Source organism: Castor canadensis, chromosome 9 (assembly GCF_047511655.1).
Source record: "Castor canadensis chromosome 9, mCasCan1.hap1v2, whole genome shotgun sequence".
NCBI lineage: Eukaryota > Metazoa > Chordata > Mammalia > Rodentia > Castoridae > Castor > Castor canadensis.
This window is the reverse complement of record NC_133394.1, coordinates 40000249-40014957: the sequence shown is the minus strand read 5'-3', so window position 1 is coordinate 40014957 and position 14709 is coordinate 40000249. Positions and strand designations below refer to the sequence as shown.

Here is a 14709-nt window from a genome sequence, read left to right as displayed (position 1 = left end):
AAATGTACTTGTTCCCCCATTCTTTTCAGTTTACAAGCTAACTACAGCCCCATGGCCTGATGTGTACACATTCTTCTGGCTCTTTCATCACAGCCACAAAATCCTAAGCTTTCTGCCCACATCTCACTGTAGTCAGTTTAGGGAAAACTGACTACACTCTGTGGGTTTGTATCAACCATACTTACCTTGGTGCAATTTGGATTGGTAATTAATTCTGTTCTGGTTACAAAGTTCATATTAAGATGTTTCCTTAACACTTAACAGATTGTCTTCCTTTATATTGTTATCTTTCCATTTAAATGTTGTTTTTGGTATCAGCGTCTTTGCTCAGTATATGATAGTTCTGATGTTTTATTGTTTCTTAGCAAACATGTCTTAAGTTTTAAAAAACCTCATCAAACTCAATGAGTAAGTTCTCCTCATAGCCCAATTGAAGTTAATTACTATTCTTTGCATCCTGCCTAAATTAGTCTCTTAACAGATGCAAAACCTTAAGATTTTTAGGCAACACTGAGGAAACTTAAGTTTCAACTTAGTAAAAATTCTTTTAAATGGTTCTAACACTGTCAGTGCCTTGTATGTGTATCTAAATGTTATAAAATCATTTATAGAGTTAAAAGTGTATATGGATATACACTACAGCTATAGTTCTTTTATCTAAGTTACATACCATCTATTAGGAAAAACACTGCTCACAAAGAAAGCTCACGAGAAAACTCACGTCCACAGAGCAAAGTTTAATGGCAGGCCCAAACTGCCAGGCTGGCCGGGGAAAAGATGGCGCAGCCCCGAGTCTGGGCGAGCAGTGGCTTTTATAGAAGGGAGAAGTTGAGGAGGTTAGCGCATGTGCAGTAGTCTCTGGTAGGGGTGGGGCTGTCTTAGAGCGTGGGAATTTGTTTAAGGGCGGGGCTGCCATTTTGGCTGATTCACAAAATGGCGACATTATTGTTCTATCATTCCCCCATTTTTTCTTTAATAATGATGACGGTAGAGGCTGAGGATCAGGAATTGGGGTGAAGCATTGGTCTCTTTAGCTGCTTCCTGCTGGCAGGGGGCATTGTATGAGGCAAGATCCTCAGGCTCCTGTGTCCCGATGGGGGCCCCTCAGAGCAGTCCCCTGGATGGTTTTGGAGAGGTTGGTTCCCTGGAAGTAAAACTGGTTAAATTTTTGATTAGCAAGAGCAGACATGTAGTATGATACAAGGGAGGAAGCTTAAGAATAGAAGAGCGAGAACATAGGCATCAGGATGGGCATTGGCCAGGAGAACCACTGTGAAATGTTGTTCCCTAGACAATTTCAGGAGTCCTCCAACTACAGAGAGAGAAATGGGTGGCCATACATTATCTAAGACCCAAATAGGAATATTAGGAGGAGCAAAGAAAGGTGTCTGTTCAGGGACTACATACCTAGGGATCTAAATTCTGCAAAGTCCTATAACTGCCAGGAAAGCTGTAAGCTGTCTTATGGTATGGGGGTTGGGAAACAGAAGATTGGGTTGATGCATTTATGACTCAGGGAGTGAGTCTGTCCCTTTAAGGCCACACCTAGGTAGGTGACCTGTGGGAGGCAGGGACTGTCAGGATTTAAATGTAACACTCTTGGATAAAAGAGAGCTTTAGCTCATTATTTTATATAAATTGACACTTTTAACTTCTTAAATGTTTGTACCATATTTAGATAAAGTATAACATAACACTGTTACAAGGTGGTCATTTAAGACACATAAGCAAATATATAAATGAACATAACACTGTTACAAGGTGGTCATTTAAGACACATAAGCAAATATATAAATGAACTCTGATTTAGTAGTACTTAAAAGCTTGACAGGATCAGCAGAAAACACAAATAATTTCTTTGATAAAATCTTTCTCTGTAATGGTTTTTTGTAGTTGTTACTCAGAGCAGAACAATATTAAGATAACCTTGTTATTTTATAGACATAGAGGATTTGATTTTAGTTTGACATGACCCTAAAAATCTTTTAGGCAACTCTTAGATTATATTTAACTTTAACTTTGTCACACACTGAAGTTTCTTATTATGCACTTTTAAAACTTACTTAGATCTTTATATAACATACTAAACCCTTTGATGGCTTGTTTTTATCCCTTCTATTTGAAGCAATCTTTAGGATAAACCCTTTTTTTAAAAATCCCTTCTCATCCAAAAAAAATTCCTTTTTCCTTTAACGTCTCAAAAAATACATTTATTACCTATCTATATCCTTTCCAGTTGTTTACTTTGTAACTTGTGTTTTAAAATTAACTTTTATAAGAATTTTAAATATATTGTAGGGGCTGGAGCAACTAATTAGTAGCCCTTTTTGTTTTTAGGAATAGGCATAAGGCCTCATCCTCCCTCAGGCTTGAGGGGATATTGTTTTGGGTGTGGAAACTGTGAGGGATTTTTGAGTTTTATTTGAATAGGGAGGGCTGTTCTGGCTCACCCTACACTCATCTCCTCAGTCCACACTGTGGAATCTCTTTGTTCCTGAAGGAGGGGGCAGCAGAGATAGCTGCCTGAGGGGAGGAGAATTTGAACTTTTAATTAAGATAGTAAATCCCATCCCAGCAGGGACACTGGAGTTTCAGGTACTATGAGGAAAGAGTGACAGAAGAGGAGGTCTCCCTGAAAGGCACCTGCCCCGCAGGATAAATAGTTTAGCAACAACACCCTGTAACAGAACAGGGCCAAACAGGATCTCTGCTAACGGCCAAGGGCCAAACAGGATATCTGCGGTCTGCCACCTGGCACCAGGGAAGGGAAAAACAAAAACAGTTTGTACCCAAGTTCCGCCTCATTTAAATTGGCCAATCACCACCCTGTAACCATGCATCTCGCTTCTGTACCCGCGCTTTCGCTCCCCAACCCTATATAAGCCTTAGACCCCAGCCTAACGGCGCGCAAGTCCTCCGAGCGACTTTGCCGCCCCAGGTACCTGTGCATCTGAATAAACCTCTTGCTGTTTGCATCCACACAAGTGGTCTCGCTGTTCCTTGGGAAGGGTCTCCCCAGACTGAAGGGCAATCAGGTCTTTCATTTGGAGGCCCCAGCGAGATCAAGAGACCCCTACCCAGGGACCACCGACCCATTTTCGGGAGGTAAGCTGGCCAGCATCTGTTCTCTGTGAGTCTCGTCTCTGTACATTCTCAGGGTGCGCCTGCGTTAGTACGACCCGGCCGTGTCACTCTGTGTTTGGCGGAATCGCGGAGGAGCTGACGAGCTCAGACTCCCGACCGCAGCCCTGGGAGACGTCCCAGGGGTGTCTGGAGCCAAATTTTCGGCTCATCTGTATTCTGTGAACCCTTATACCAGTATCGGACTGTTCGGGGCATTCCCACAGTCCGAGGGATATGTGGTTCTTCGGGGAGAGAGCTCCAGGCTCTTGCTCCCTCCAATTGAGACTTTACTTTCGGTTCTGCGCCGAAGCCGCGCGGCGAAACTGTGTTGTCTTTGTCTATGTTTATTGTTTGCTGGTTTGATATTTGGTATAAATCTATCTAGAGAAATGGGCCAATCTATTACCACCCCCCTGAGTCTTACTTTACAGCACTGGAGAGACGTCCAGGACACGGCTAACAACCGGTCCATGGACGTCCGCAAGAAAAGATGGATCACCCTTTGTTCCTCTGATTGGCCAACCTTCAATGTAGGCTGGCCACGAGATGGGACCTTTAACCTTGATATTATTTCACAGGTCAAGAATAAAGTGATGAATCCAGGGCCGCATGGCCACCCTGACCAGGTGGCTTACATTGTTACCTGGGAGGCCCTTGCTCATGACCCACCACCTTGGGTCAAACCCTTTGTCACTCCCAAGCACCCTCCCGCTCCCTCTGCCCCAACCCTACCCCCACCCCTACTTCCCACTCCTGCCCAACCCCCTGCCAGATCCTCCCTTTATCCAGCCCTCATGAGGTCCCCACAGGCAGAGACCTCAACGGAGACAAGGAAGACAACTACTGAGAGGCCCCTGGTTCTGCCTCCCAGCGAGGACCTCCTGGTAGACCTACTGACTGAGGAACCCCCCCCATATCAGGACCCACAACCATTACCACCAACAGAAGCCGAGCCCCAACAGCCCCCGGCTGACCCCGCTCCCTCCCCCATGGCGGGACGACTGAGAGGGTGCAGAGAACAGCCACCCGACTCCGCGTCCCAGGCATTCCCGCTGCGGGCGGGACCCAATGGCCAACTTCAATATTGGCCCTTTTCAGCGTCTGATCTCTATAACTGGCGCAATAATAACCCCTCTTTTTCCAAAGATCCCTCAAAACTAACAGCTTTAATTGAGTCTATTTTAGTAACTCATCAACCCACTTGGGATGATTGTCAGCAGTTGCTCCAGGCGCTCCTAACCACAGAAGAAAAACAGCGCGTTTTCTTAGAAGCCAGAAAAAATGTACCTGGAGAAAATGGTCGACCCACCCAGCTGCCCAATGAGATCGAGGCAGCATTCCCCCTAGAACGTCCCAACTGGGACTTCACCACGGCTAAAGGTAGGAACCACCTATGCCTCTACCGCCAGTTGCTCATAGCGGGTCTCCATGGGGCAGCTAGACGTCCCACTAATTTGGCTCAGGTTAAACAGATAATACAGGGGCCTGAGGAGTCGCCATCAGCATTCCTCGAAAGGCTAAAAGAAGCTTATCGCATGTATACTCCATATGATCCAGAGGACCCAGGTCAGGCTACTAACATTTCTATGTCCTTCATATGGCAGTCAGCCCCAGATATTAGAAAGAAACTCGAGCGACTTGATAATCTTAGAGAAAGTTCGCTCCAGGATTTATTAAAAGAAGCTGAGCGAATTTTCAATAAGCGAGAGACACAGGAGGAAAGGGACGAAAGGCTTAGAAAAGAAGCAGAGGAAAGAGAAAACATAAGAGATCGCAAAAGAAATAGAGAAATGAGCAAGCTGCTGGCCACTGTTGTTTCAGGACAAAGACAAGATAGACACGGGGGAGATCGAAGGGGCCCTAAGGTAGACAAGGACCAATGTGCCTACTGCAAGGAAAAAGGACACTGGGTCAAGGACTGTCCCAAAAGACCAAAGGGGCCAAAGAAACCAAGACCTCAGGCCTCCCTACTAAATTTACAAGATTAGGAAAGTCGGGGCCAGGAGCTCCCCCCTGAGCCCAGGATAACTCTTGATGTTGGGGGGCAACCTGTCACCTTCCTGTTCGACACCGGGGCCCAACATTCGGTGTTGACCCATACCCTGGGACCCTTGAGCAACAAATGAGCCTGGGTCCAAGGGGCTACCGGTGGAAAGAGATAGCAATGGACAACGGACCGAAGAGTACAACTGGCTACCGGTAAGGTGACCCACTCTTTCCTACATGTTCCTGACTGCCCATACCCCTTACTAGGGAGAGACTTACTTACTAAATTGCAAGCACACATATATTTTGAGGGGCCAAGGACACGCATTACCGGACCCCAGGATCAACCCTTATGTGTGCTAACCCTCAATTTAGAAGATGAATACAAGCTATATGAGCCTAAGACAAACTGGGATCCTAGCAAGGATATTTATTGGCTGAAGGAATTCCCACAGGCATGGGCGGAATCAGGGGACATAGGATTAGCTAAACAGCAGGCGCCACTGGTTATTCCATTAAGAGCCACGGCGACCCCCATTTCGGTCAAGCAATATCCCATGTCCCATGAGGCTTACCAGGGAATTCGACCTCACATCAAGAGATTACTGAATCATGGAATATTAGTTCCCTGCCAGTCGCCCTGGAACATCTCCTCCCAGTCAAGAAACCAGGGACGGGGGATTATCGTCCAGTACAGGACTTAAGGGAGGTCAATAAACGGGTAGAAGATATCCACCCCACAGTCCCTAACCCTTACAACTTGCTGAGTGGATTATCTCCTACGTACACCTGGTATACAGTACTGGACTTAAAGGATGCTTTTTTCTGCCTCCGGCTACACCCTCAAAGCCAGCCCATTTTTGCCTTCGAATGGAAGGACCCTGAAATAGGAATATCAGGACAATTGACTTGGACTAGGCTACCACAGGGGTTTAAAAATAGCCCCACACTTTTTGATGAAGCCCTACATAGGGATTTAACTGATTTCAGAATTCGATACCCGGCTATAACTTTGCTCCAGTATGTGGACGACCTCCTACTGGCAGCCACCTCTGAGGAGGATTGCACAGAAGGGACTAAAGCCCTCTTACAAACCCTAGGGAACTTAGGATACAGGGCATCTGCAAAAAAGGCTCAAATTTGCCAAAAACAAGTGACCTACCTAGGGTACCAGATAAAAAATGGACAGAGATGGCTAACCGAAGCCCGTAAACAGACTATCATGAATATCCCAGTCCCTCAGGGCCCCCGCCAGCTGCGAGAATTCCTGGGGACCGCAGGGTTCTGCCGCCTCTGGATCCCTGGCTTTGCTGAAATGGCAGCACCCTTATACCCCCTAACAAAGCAAGGGACTCTCTTTACCTGGGGGGAAGAACAACAAAAGGCCTATAAAGAGATCAAAGAGGCCTTATTAGCCTCTCCAGCCCTGGGTCTCCCAGATCTGACCAAGCCCTTCGAATTATTCGTGGATGAAAAACGAGGCTATGCCAAAGGGGTCTTAACCCAGAAACTGGGACCCTGGAGGCGCCCTGTGGCTTACCTCTCAAAGAAACTGGACCCAGTGGCCTCTGGATGGCCACCCTGCCTCAGAATGGTGGCTGCAATAGCTGTTTTGACTAAGGACGCTAGCAAACTGACTCTGGGGCAACCATTGACTATTTTAGCGCCCCATGCGGTAGAGGCTCTAATCAAACAACCTCCAGACCGCTGGCTCTCTAATGCCCGTATGACTCATTACCAGGCCATGCTCCTAGACACCGACCGGATCCACTTTGGACCAGTGGTCGCTCTAAACCCGGCAACCTTGCTCCCTCTGCCGGAGGATGCAGAGGACCACAACTGCCTCCAGATCCTTGCAGAAATGCATGGGACTAGACCAGATCTGACGGATCAGCCCCTCCCGGATGCTGACTTCACTTGGTACACAGATGGAAGCAGCTTCCTGGACAACGGGGAAAGAAGAGCAGGAGCTGCAATAACCACAGAGACGAAGGTAATCTGGGCTGAAGCCCTACCACCAGGAACATCGGCACAGAGAGCTGAGCTCATCGCCCTAACCCAGGCGCTCAAGATGGCAAAAGGTAAGAAGCTTAATGTTTATACTGATAGCCGGTACGCCTTTGCCACTGCCCATATTCATGGAGGATCTACCGCAGGCGAGGATTACTAACATCAGAGGGTAAAGAAATTAAAAACAAATCTGAGATTCTGGCCCTGCTTGAGGCCTTATTTTTACCCCAAAGACTGAGTATTATACACTGTCCAGGGCATCAAAAGGGTCATAGCCCAGAGGCAAGGGGTAACAGGCTGGCAGACGCCACTGCTCGAAAAATAGCCCTCGAAAAATCACTCTTCCAGGTTTTTTCCTTGACAACAGACAACGCCAAGCCTGTCCCACAACGCCTCCTCACATATAGCAAGGAGGACATAGACCTCCTAAAAGACATGGGGGCTAAATATGACCCCGAAAAAGGACATTGGACATTTAAAAATAAGTTAGTCATGTCCACCAAACAGACTTACGACTTAATTACCTATTTACATAAACTGACTCATCTCAGCCCCAAAAAGATGAAAACCCTCTTAGATAAGGAAAAAGACATTTACTATCTACCAGGAAGAGATGATATTCTACATTTGGTGGCAAGAGGATGCAAGGCCTGTGCACAAGTAAATGCGGGAAAGACCAAACTGGGGCCAGGAGTCAGGGTACGAGGACATCGCCCCGGGACCCACTGGGAAATCGATTTTACCGAAGTAAAACCTGGACTATATGGATACAGATATTTGCTGGTGTTCGTGGACACCTTCTCAGGATGGACAGAAGCTTTCCCCACCAAACATGAGACAGCCAAGGTTGTAACTAAAAAGCTTCTAGAAGAGATTTTTCCCAGGTATGGCATGCCCCAGACAATAGGTACTGACAATGGGCCAGCCTTCATCTCCCAAATAAGTCAGTTGGTGGCCAAGCTATTGGGGATTAATTGGAAATTACACTGTGCATACCGACCCCAAAGTTCAGGACAGGTAGAACGCATGAATAGAACCATTAAGGAGACTTTAACCAAATTAACGCTTGCGACTGGCTCTAGAGACTGGGTACTCCTCCTTCCCCTAGCCCTTTACCGGACCCGAAACACGCCAGGCCCTCATGGACTCACCCCATTCGAGATACTCTATGGAACACCCCCACCATCTGTTAACTTCTATAACTCCAATATTGCTGATTTTGCTAATAACCCTTCTCTACAAGCTCATTTGCAGGCCCTGCAGATTGTCCAGAGAGAGGTCTGGGAACCATTAGCGGCGGCCTATCGGGAACAGCTGGGCAAGCCAACGGTGCCACATCCCTTCCAGATAGGAGATACTGTCTGGGTCCGTAGACACCAGACCAAAAACCTCGAGCCTCGCTGGAAAGGACCATATACAGTGTTGCTGACCACCCCTACCGCTCTAAAGGTTGACGGCATCGCCGCTTGGGTCCACGCTTCCCACGTCAAGTCCGCCCATCACCCCAAAGAGAAGGAGCCAACTGGGACATCAACATGGAGAGTCCAACGAACCCAAAACCCTTTAAAGATAAGACTTTCTTATGGGGCCCCTTAATCATACTTTGGACCATATTGGGAACAGCAATCACGGGTGGTCCACATCAAATCTATAATATCACCTGGGTAATTACTAACACCGAGACTGGAAAAACTGCAAACGCAACCTCTGTAATGGCCTCGCTAACAGATGGCTTTCCAGCCTTACCTTTTGACCTCTGTGATCTGGTGGGACCATCATGGAACCCCTCAGACCAAGAGCCATTCCCCGGGTATGGTTGCCACCATCCTATGGGTCGATATAGGACTAGAGACAAAGGTTTATATGTTTGCCCAGGACAGAACATCCAAGAAGGCTGCGGGGGGGCCAAAGATGGGTACTGCGCCAAATGGGGTTGCGAGACAACGGGGGACGCCTATTGGAACCCCTCATCCTCATGGGACCTAATCACCCTCAAGCGAAATTCCAGTTTCCCTGCGGGCGCAGGGCCCTGCTATAATGCAAATTCTTCACAGGAAAAATCAATGCCCGGGGCCACTGCGGGAGGCAAATGCAACCCCTTAATCATTACTTTTACTAACACTGGAAAAGCAGCCTCATGGGACGGTCCCAAGACCTGGGGAATACGCCTATACCGCACTGGATATGACCCTGTTGCGTTGTTCTCGTTGACCCGACAAATATCTAGCCCGGCACCCACACATTCCGTGGGGCCCAATCAGGTTTTGCCAGAACAGCGGCCCCCTTCCCAGCCTATACCACCTGCTTTACCCCAAGGCACCCCAACGACCCCTCCAGCCAATACTACAATTACTCCTCGCCCACCTGGAACGGGAGATAGATTACTTAATCTAATAAAAGGAGCCTTCCTGACTCTCAATGCCACCAACCCAAATAGGACTCAGGAATGCTGGCTATGTCTGGTTTCGAGACCCCCTTATTACGAAGGGGTAGCCATCCAAGGTAACTATACTAACTATACTTCTCCCCCCACCAAATGTAACACCAACCCCCAACATAAGCTAACACTATCTGAAGTGTCCGGCCAAGGGCTTTGCGCTGGAAAGGTCCCCACAACCCATAAGGACCTGTGCAACCAGACCCTAACCACCGGGCCAGGCTCATACTATTTGACAGGCCCTAATGGGACTTATTGGGCTTGCAGTACGGGGTTGACCCCCTGCATATCCGCCCAGGTCTTAAATACCTCCTCAGACTATTGTGTCCTAATTGAATTATGGCCTAAAATTGTTTATCATGACCCTGAATATATTTATACCCACTTTAAAGGGATTACTCGATTCCGCAGAGAGCCAGTAACCATGACCTTGGCCTTGCTACTGGGAGGACTAACAATTGGAGGAATAGCAGCTGGGGTTGGAACAGGAACTACAGCCTTAATGGAAACCTCACAATTCAGGCAATTACAAGCAGCAATGCATACTGATATTAAGGCATTAGAAGAATCAGTCACCGCTCTTGAAAAATCCTTAACTTCCCTCTCGGAAGTAGTCTTACAAAATAGGAGAGGATTAGATATCCTATTTTTACAAGAAGGAGGATTATGTGCAGCTTTAAAAGAAGAATGTTGCTTCTATGCAGATCATACTGGGGTAGTAAGAGACAACATGGCTAAACTCAGGGAAAGACTTAAACAAAGACAACAATTATTTGAATCAGGACAAGGTTTATTTGAAGGATGGTTCAATCGATCCCCATGGTTCACTACCCTACTTTCCTCCCTCCTGGGACCTCTACTCATCCTCCTTTTGATCTTGTTATTTGGACCCTGCATTCTAACCGGCTGCTCCAATTCATGAAGGACAGACTGTCAGTCATACAGGCTCTGGTTCTGACCCAACAATACCACCAGCTAAGACAAATAGATATAGAAGATCCACAACAACCCTCCTAAAAAAAAATGGGGGAATGAAAGGCACCTGCCCCGCAGGATAAATAGTTTAGCAACAACACCCTGTAACAGAACAGGGCCAAACAGGATCTCTGCTAACGGCCAAGGGCCAAACAGGATATCTGCGGTCTGCCACCTGGCACCAGGGAAGGGAAAAACAAAAACAGTTTGTACCCAAGTTCCGCCTCATTTAAATTGGCCAATCACCACCCTGTAACCATGTATCTCGCTTCTGTACCCGCGCTTTCGCTCCCCAACCCTATATAAGCCTTAGACCCCAGCCTAACGGCGCGCAAGTCCTCCGAGCGACTTTGCCGCCCCAGGTACCTGTGCATCTGAATAAACCTCTTGCTGTTTGCATCCGCACAAGTGGTCTCCCTGTTCCTTGGGAAGGGTCTCCCCAGACTGAAGGGCAATCAGGTCTTTCATCCCCAAGGGCAGGCCAGAGGCCAGGTAAACTAGAACTCTAGAGGCTGGCCAGATTTGCCCCAAATGATAACTTTTGTCATTGGACTGGGGACCAGGAGAAAAAGGTAAAAAAGGTCTTGGAGGACAATGACCTTTTGTTTTTCTGCCATTATGGCTCCTCAACATTGAGCCAAGAAATGGAGTGTGGCCAGGAGGCTTGGACCCATCAATCTATAGGAAGGTGGCACCTCATCTTCCATCAGGTGACGAGGGCACTTAGACCTCCAGTGGTTACCCTTGCAGAGGGCAGGGTCCCAGTTGGGCGTGAGGCTGTCTCCCGGGCTGTCCCCCTTAAGCATTCTCTGCAGAAGTGCCCCTCCTGTCCACCACGGTAGCATGTTCAGGATACAGGCCCCAGTCGGGTGGGGCCTCTCTGAGAGCAGCAATGAGGCCATGGTGTCTCTTATCTTTTTCTCTCCTGTTAGTAAGGTCCCAGACATACAGACATGGCCGTAAATACAGGCATGGCTGCTGTATTACTTGGTTCAATGACTTTTCCCTTCAGCCAGTCTGAGTTTTTAAGAATATCTGGGGCTGACTGTTAGAAATTTATCTTTGAGGAGAACCTCTCTCACCTGTGACTCTAAGTCCACCGTGGTATGCTTTCTGATAGGTTGTTGCTGTAAAGTAAAGTTGTTATTTTACATTGACACCTGACACTCTGGAGAGCAGGTCTCTGAACTGTTCTGGGCCTCAGTTTCCTCACTTGAAGAACGAGGATTATACTAGGTTCAACTACGTTTTTCTACTATGAGATGGCTGAAGTGACATTAATGCCACTTATCTTCTTTATCATTTTTTTTATTTTTTTTTTTTTAGTAATGCTGGGGAATTGAACCCAGGGCTTTGCACATGCTGGGCAGACATTCTCCCATTGAGCTACTTCCTCAGCCCCAAATATTTTTTTTTTTTTTTTACTTTGGCTGTACTGGGCTTGAACGCAGGACTTTCTGCTTGTAAAGCGGCACTCTACTGCTTGAGTCATATAATCATTTCCAACCTGAGTGGCCTGGGCCCGAACCCATTGCTTTTCTAATGAGATAAGAGTCTGGTCTAGTCACAGAGATAAAGGCTTGAAAGTATTTGGCCATCAGTACAGCTGTTTAGATGTTTTTAAATTTCTCTTAGATCTGATAACTGGAAGGGGACGTACGATTTGTCCTTTTCCTATCATTGCCTGTTGAAGAAGGAAGCACTCATTAAGAGGTTCTGAGTACTGGAGTGGCTTAGAAGGTAGAGATTTGTATAGGGGACCTTAGTTTACTTTTTTACTTTTATAGAAAAGATCTATTGTAATTTAAGGAGCCCTGTGAAAGCCACTTCTCTTGGTCACCCAAGGCACACTGAGGCCGACCTCAGTACAAAGCTTCCAACATCTACCAGCCAGAAGACTGGAAGATGCAGGTCCCATCTAGAAAGAACAAAATGTTAGCATCCTGTCTTTTAGCTAACAGCAGGCAGCCTCTTTAATAAGAGCTACCTTTTTAACAAAGGAATCATTAGTAAAATTAGAGAAGGGCATTCAGAGGGCATTTCAGGGCAATAACAGTGCCATACGGGACAACTAGTGTTAATATTTGGAGGGAAAAATTTATGCTGAGGCCAAAGGTATAGAAAGTTCTAAATGAGAAGTTTAGAGACTACAGTAATGTCTATTTAGTTATTTTTGGAACTATAACCTTGAGCTAACAATTGACTTACAAGGGTCTGATGCCCTGAGGTGTGAGGTGGGGCTAGGAGCAGGACTTGTGCAAGGCGCCACTCCCTCCACACACACCTGGGACAAATGACCCTGACTGCCTAGGCCTGATCCTGCAGCCTGTCGTCCCTCCCCCCTTCCTGTGTACTCTGCACGCGTTTATTCTAGGGGAAGTGGCAGCGGGCTGCAGCCATCGCCACATGTGGCTGGTGGCCCAGGATGTACTGGGTTCTCTCTATGGATTTTTCTTAGCTATGGCAGGCATTTTTGCTGTGTCCAGAAGCTGGCATCCTGTGCACAGGTGCGCCTGTTTGCTTTCCCTCCTCCCCTTGTGGGGGTGGAGTTAGAGCATAAGCGTGGCAGCCGCAGTTTTTTGTAAGCGCCTTTGTAAAGCGGCTGATTTAAAGTTACTTTAGACTGAGAGGCCTGGCAAACTAGTTGGAATAACTTAAGTCATAAGGTACCATGCTACAGGTTTTTCATGGGAGGCAGGGTCCCAGTAAGCCCAGGGAGGGGAAGGCAGACAGAGACGAAGGACATGTGGTGAGACCATGGAGGAGGCAGAAAAGGTGAGCTGACATCTTAGGTAAGCGAGGGGAAGGCAGAGCCTGGAGGCATGACACATGCCTGAGGGATTAGCCATCACCTGTGTCTGTAGGCTGCTCCCATTGATTGGTACTGGCAGGCTTTCAGCAAAACGAAACCTCCACTCTCCGGTCGCCAAATAAATCTGGGGCTTTGTCTCAGCAAACAGAAAGGGAGCATGAGCTCTCCAGAGCTGGAACCACATTGAGGCCAGAATTGGCAAGGAGTGGCTTGCTTAACTCCATGACGGGGAAAGTTTTTCAGGAAGATAGGAGGAGATAGCTATGGTAAGCAGTGCAAGAAGTCTGCTTACATGGGGAAGGAGGAGGTTTGGGAGAGGAATTGGCTGATTTAGAAACTGGTTTACAGACTAATAGAATCTGCTCAGGGGAACAGAAAGTACAGAGGGAGGGTTTGATGCAGAGATAGGGAAAGGATTGGACGTAGGAAAGTTCCTTCCATTTACCAGCGTGCTCACAGAGATTGTATAAATCCCTTAAAATATTGGGATTGAAAGTGCCATTAAGTGGCCATTTGGAGGCATTGTCCAACGGATATTGGGTCCAGGCCCGATTACAGAGAAAAATGAGCTTTCATGGCTTAAGATCAGGCATTAGGTGGAGGGGCCCAAGGTTGGCCAGGAGACATCCCATTGGGGAGTCTGAAGGAATTTGGGATGGTCCAACTCCCATGGTGAAGGCCTGACCTGAGGAGAGATATGGCGGGCATCCCCGAAATATCAGGTCCTCAGGAGAGAGAGAGAAATGTGGAAAACAACACCCAGAGGGAACATCTTGACCACGGGGATGTCCACAGTCCCAAGTGGGGAACCCAGGTTCCCGGGACGAGAGCGAGCTGCAACCTAGCGCTAGGGTTTTTGAGGAAATGAGAGAGAGACCACAGCTCAGCGTGCGAGGAGGACTCACTGAGGGAGAGAGGACCTTAAGGGAAGATTGGCCAGTGGTGGATGGTGGTTGGAGGCGTGCTGGGGCGGAGGAACTCCCCTGTGAGCTAGTGAGAGAGTGGCGCTTTCTAGGATCAGGGGTCCTGGTAAAGCAGCTCAGATCCGGGAGGAAAGCCAGGAGAGCAAGTTCAGTGCCGGGAACTCAACCCGATCCCGGGTCTTGGCACCAAATGTTAGGAAAAATGCCGCTTGCAAAGAAAGCTCACGAGAAAAGTCTCACGTCCATAGAGCAAGGTTTAATGGCAGGCCCAAACTGCCAGGCTGGCCAGGGAAAAGATGGCGCAGCCCCGAGCCTGGGCGAGGGTAAGGAGGTTAGCACATACACAGTAGTCTCTGGTAAGGGTGGGGCTGTCTTAGAGCATGGGAATTTGTTTAAGGGCAGGGCTGCCATTTTGGCTGATTCACACAATAGTGACATTATTG

The 14709-nt window shown here is 47.7% G+C and overlaps 2 protein-coding genes across 2 annotated transcripts; both read left to right on the top strand.

Moving 5' to 3' along the window:
* The first annotated feature begins 2663 nt into the window (after positions 1-2663).
* Positions 2664-8858, top strand: LOC109679799 (uncharacterized). Its single transcript, XM_074041500.1, is given in 3 exon segments — positions 2664-5754; positions 5757-7250; positions 7253-8858. Coding segments are annotated over 3 exon segments (5199 nt in total). The 5' UTR covers positions 2664-3512; the 3' UTR covers positions 8716-8858.
* On the top strand, positions 8832-10478 carry LOC109679797 (MLV-related proviral Env polyprotein-like). Its single transcript, XM_020154871.2, has one exon. It carries the CDS (start codon positions 8832-8834, stop codon positions 10476-10478), a length of 1647 nt encoding a protein of 548 aa, XP_020010460.2.
* Positions 10479-14709: the final 4231 nt, after the last annotated feature.

Bases quoted from the DNA above. Each gene is read 5' to 3' on its own strand.
- LOC109679797 (XM_020154871.2), top strand. From the start codon at position 8,832: ATGGCCTCGCTAACAGATGGCTTTCCAGCCTTACCTTTTGACCTCTGT.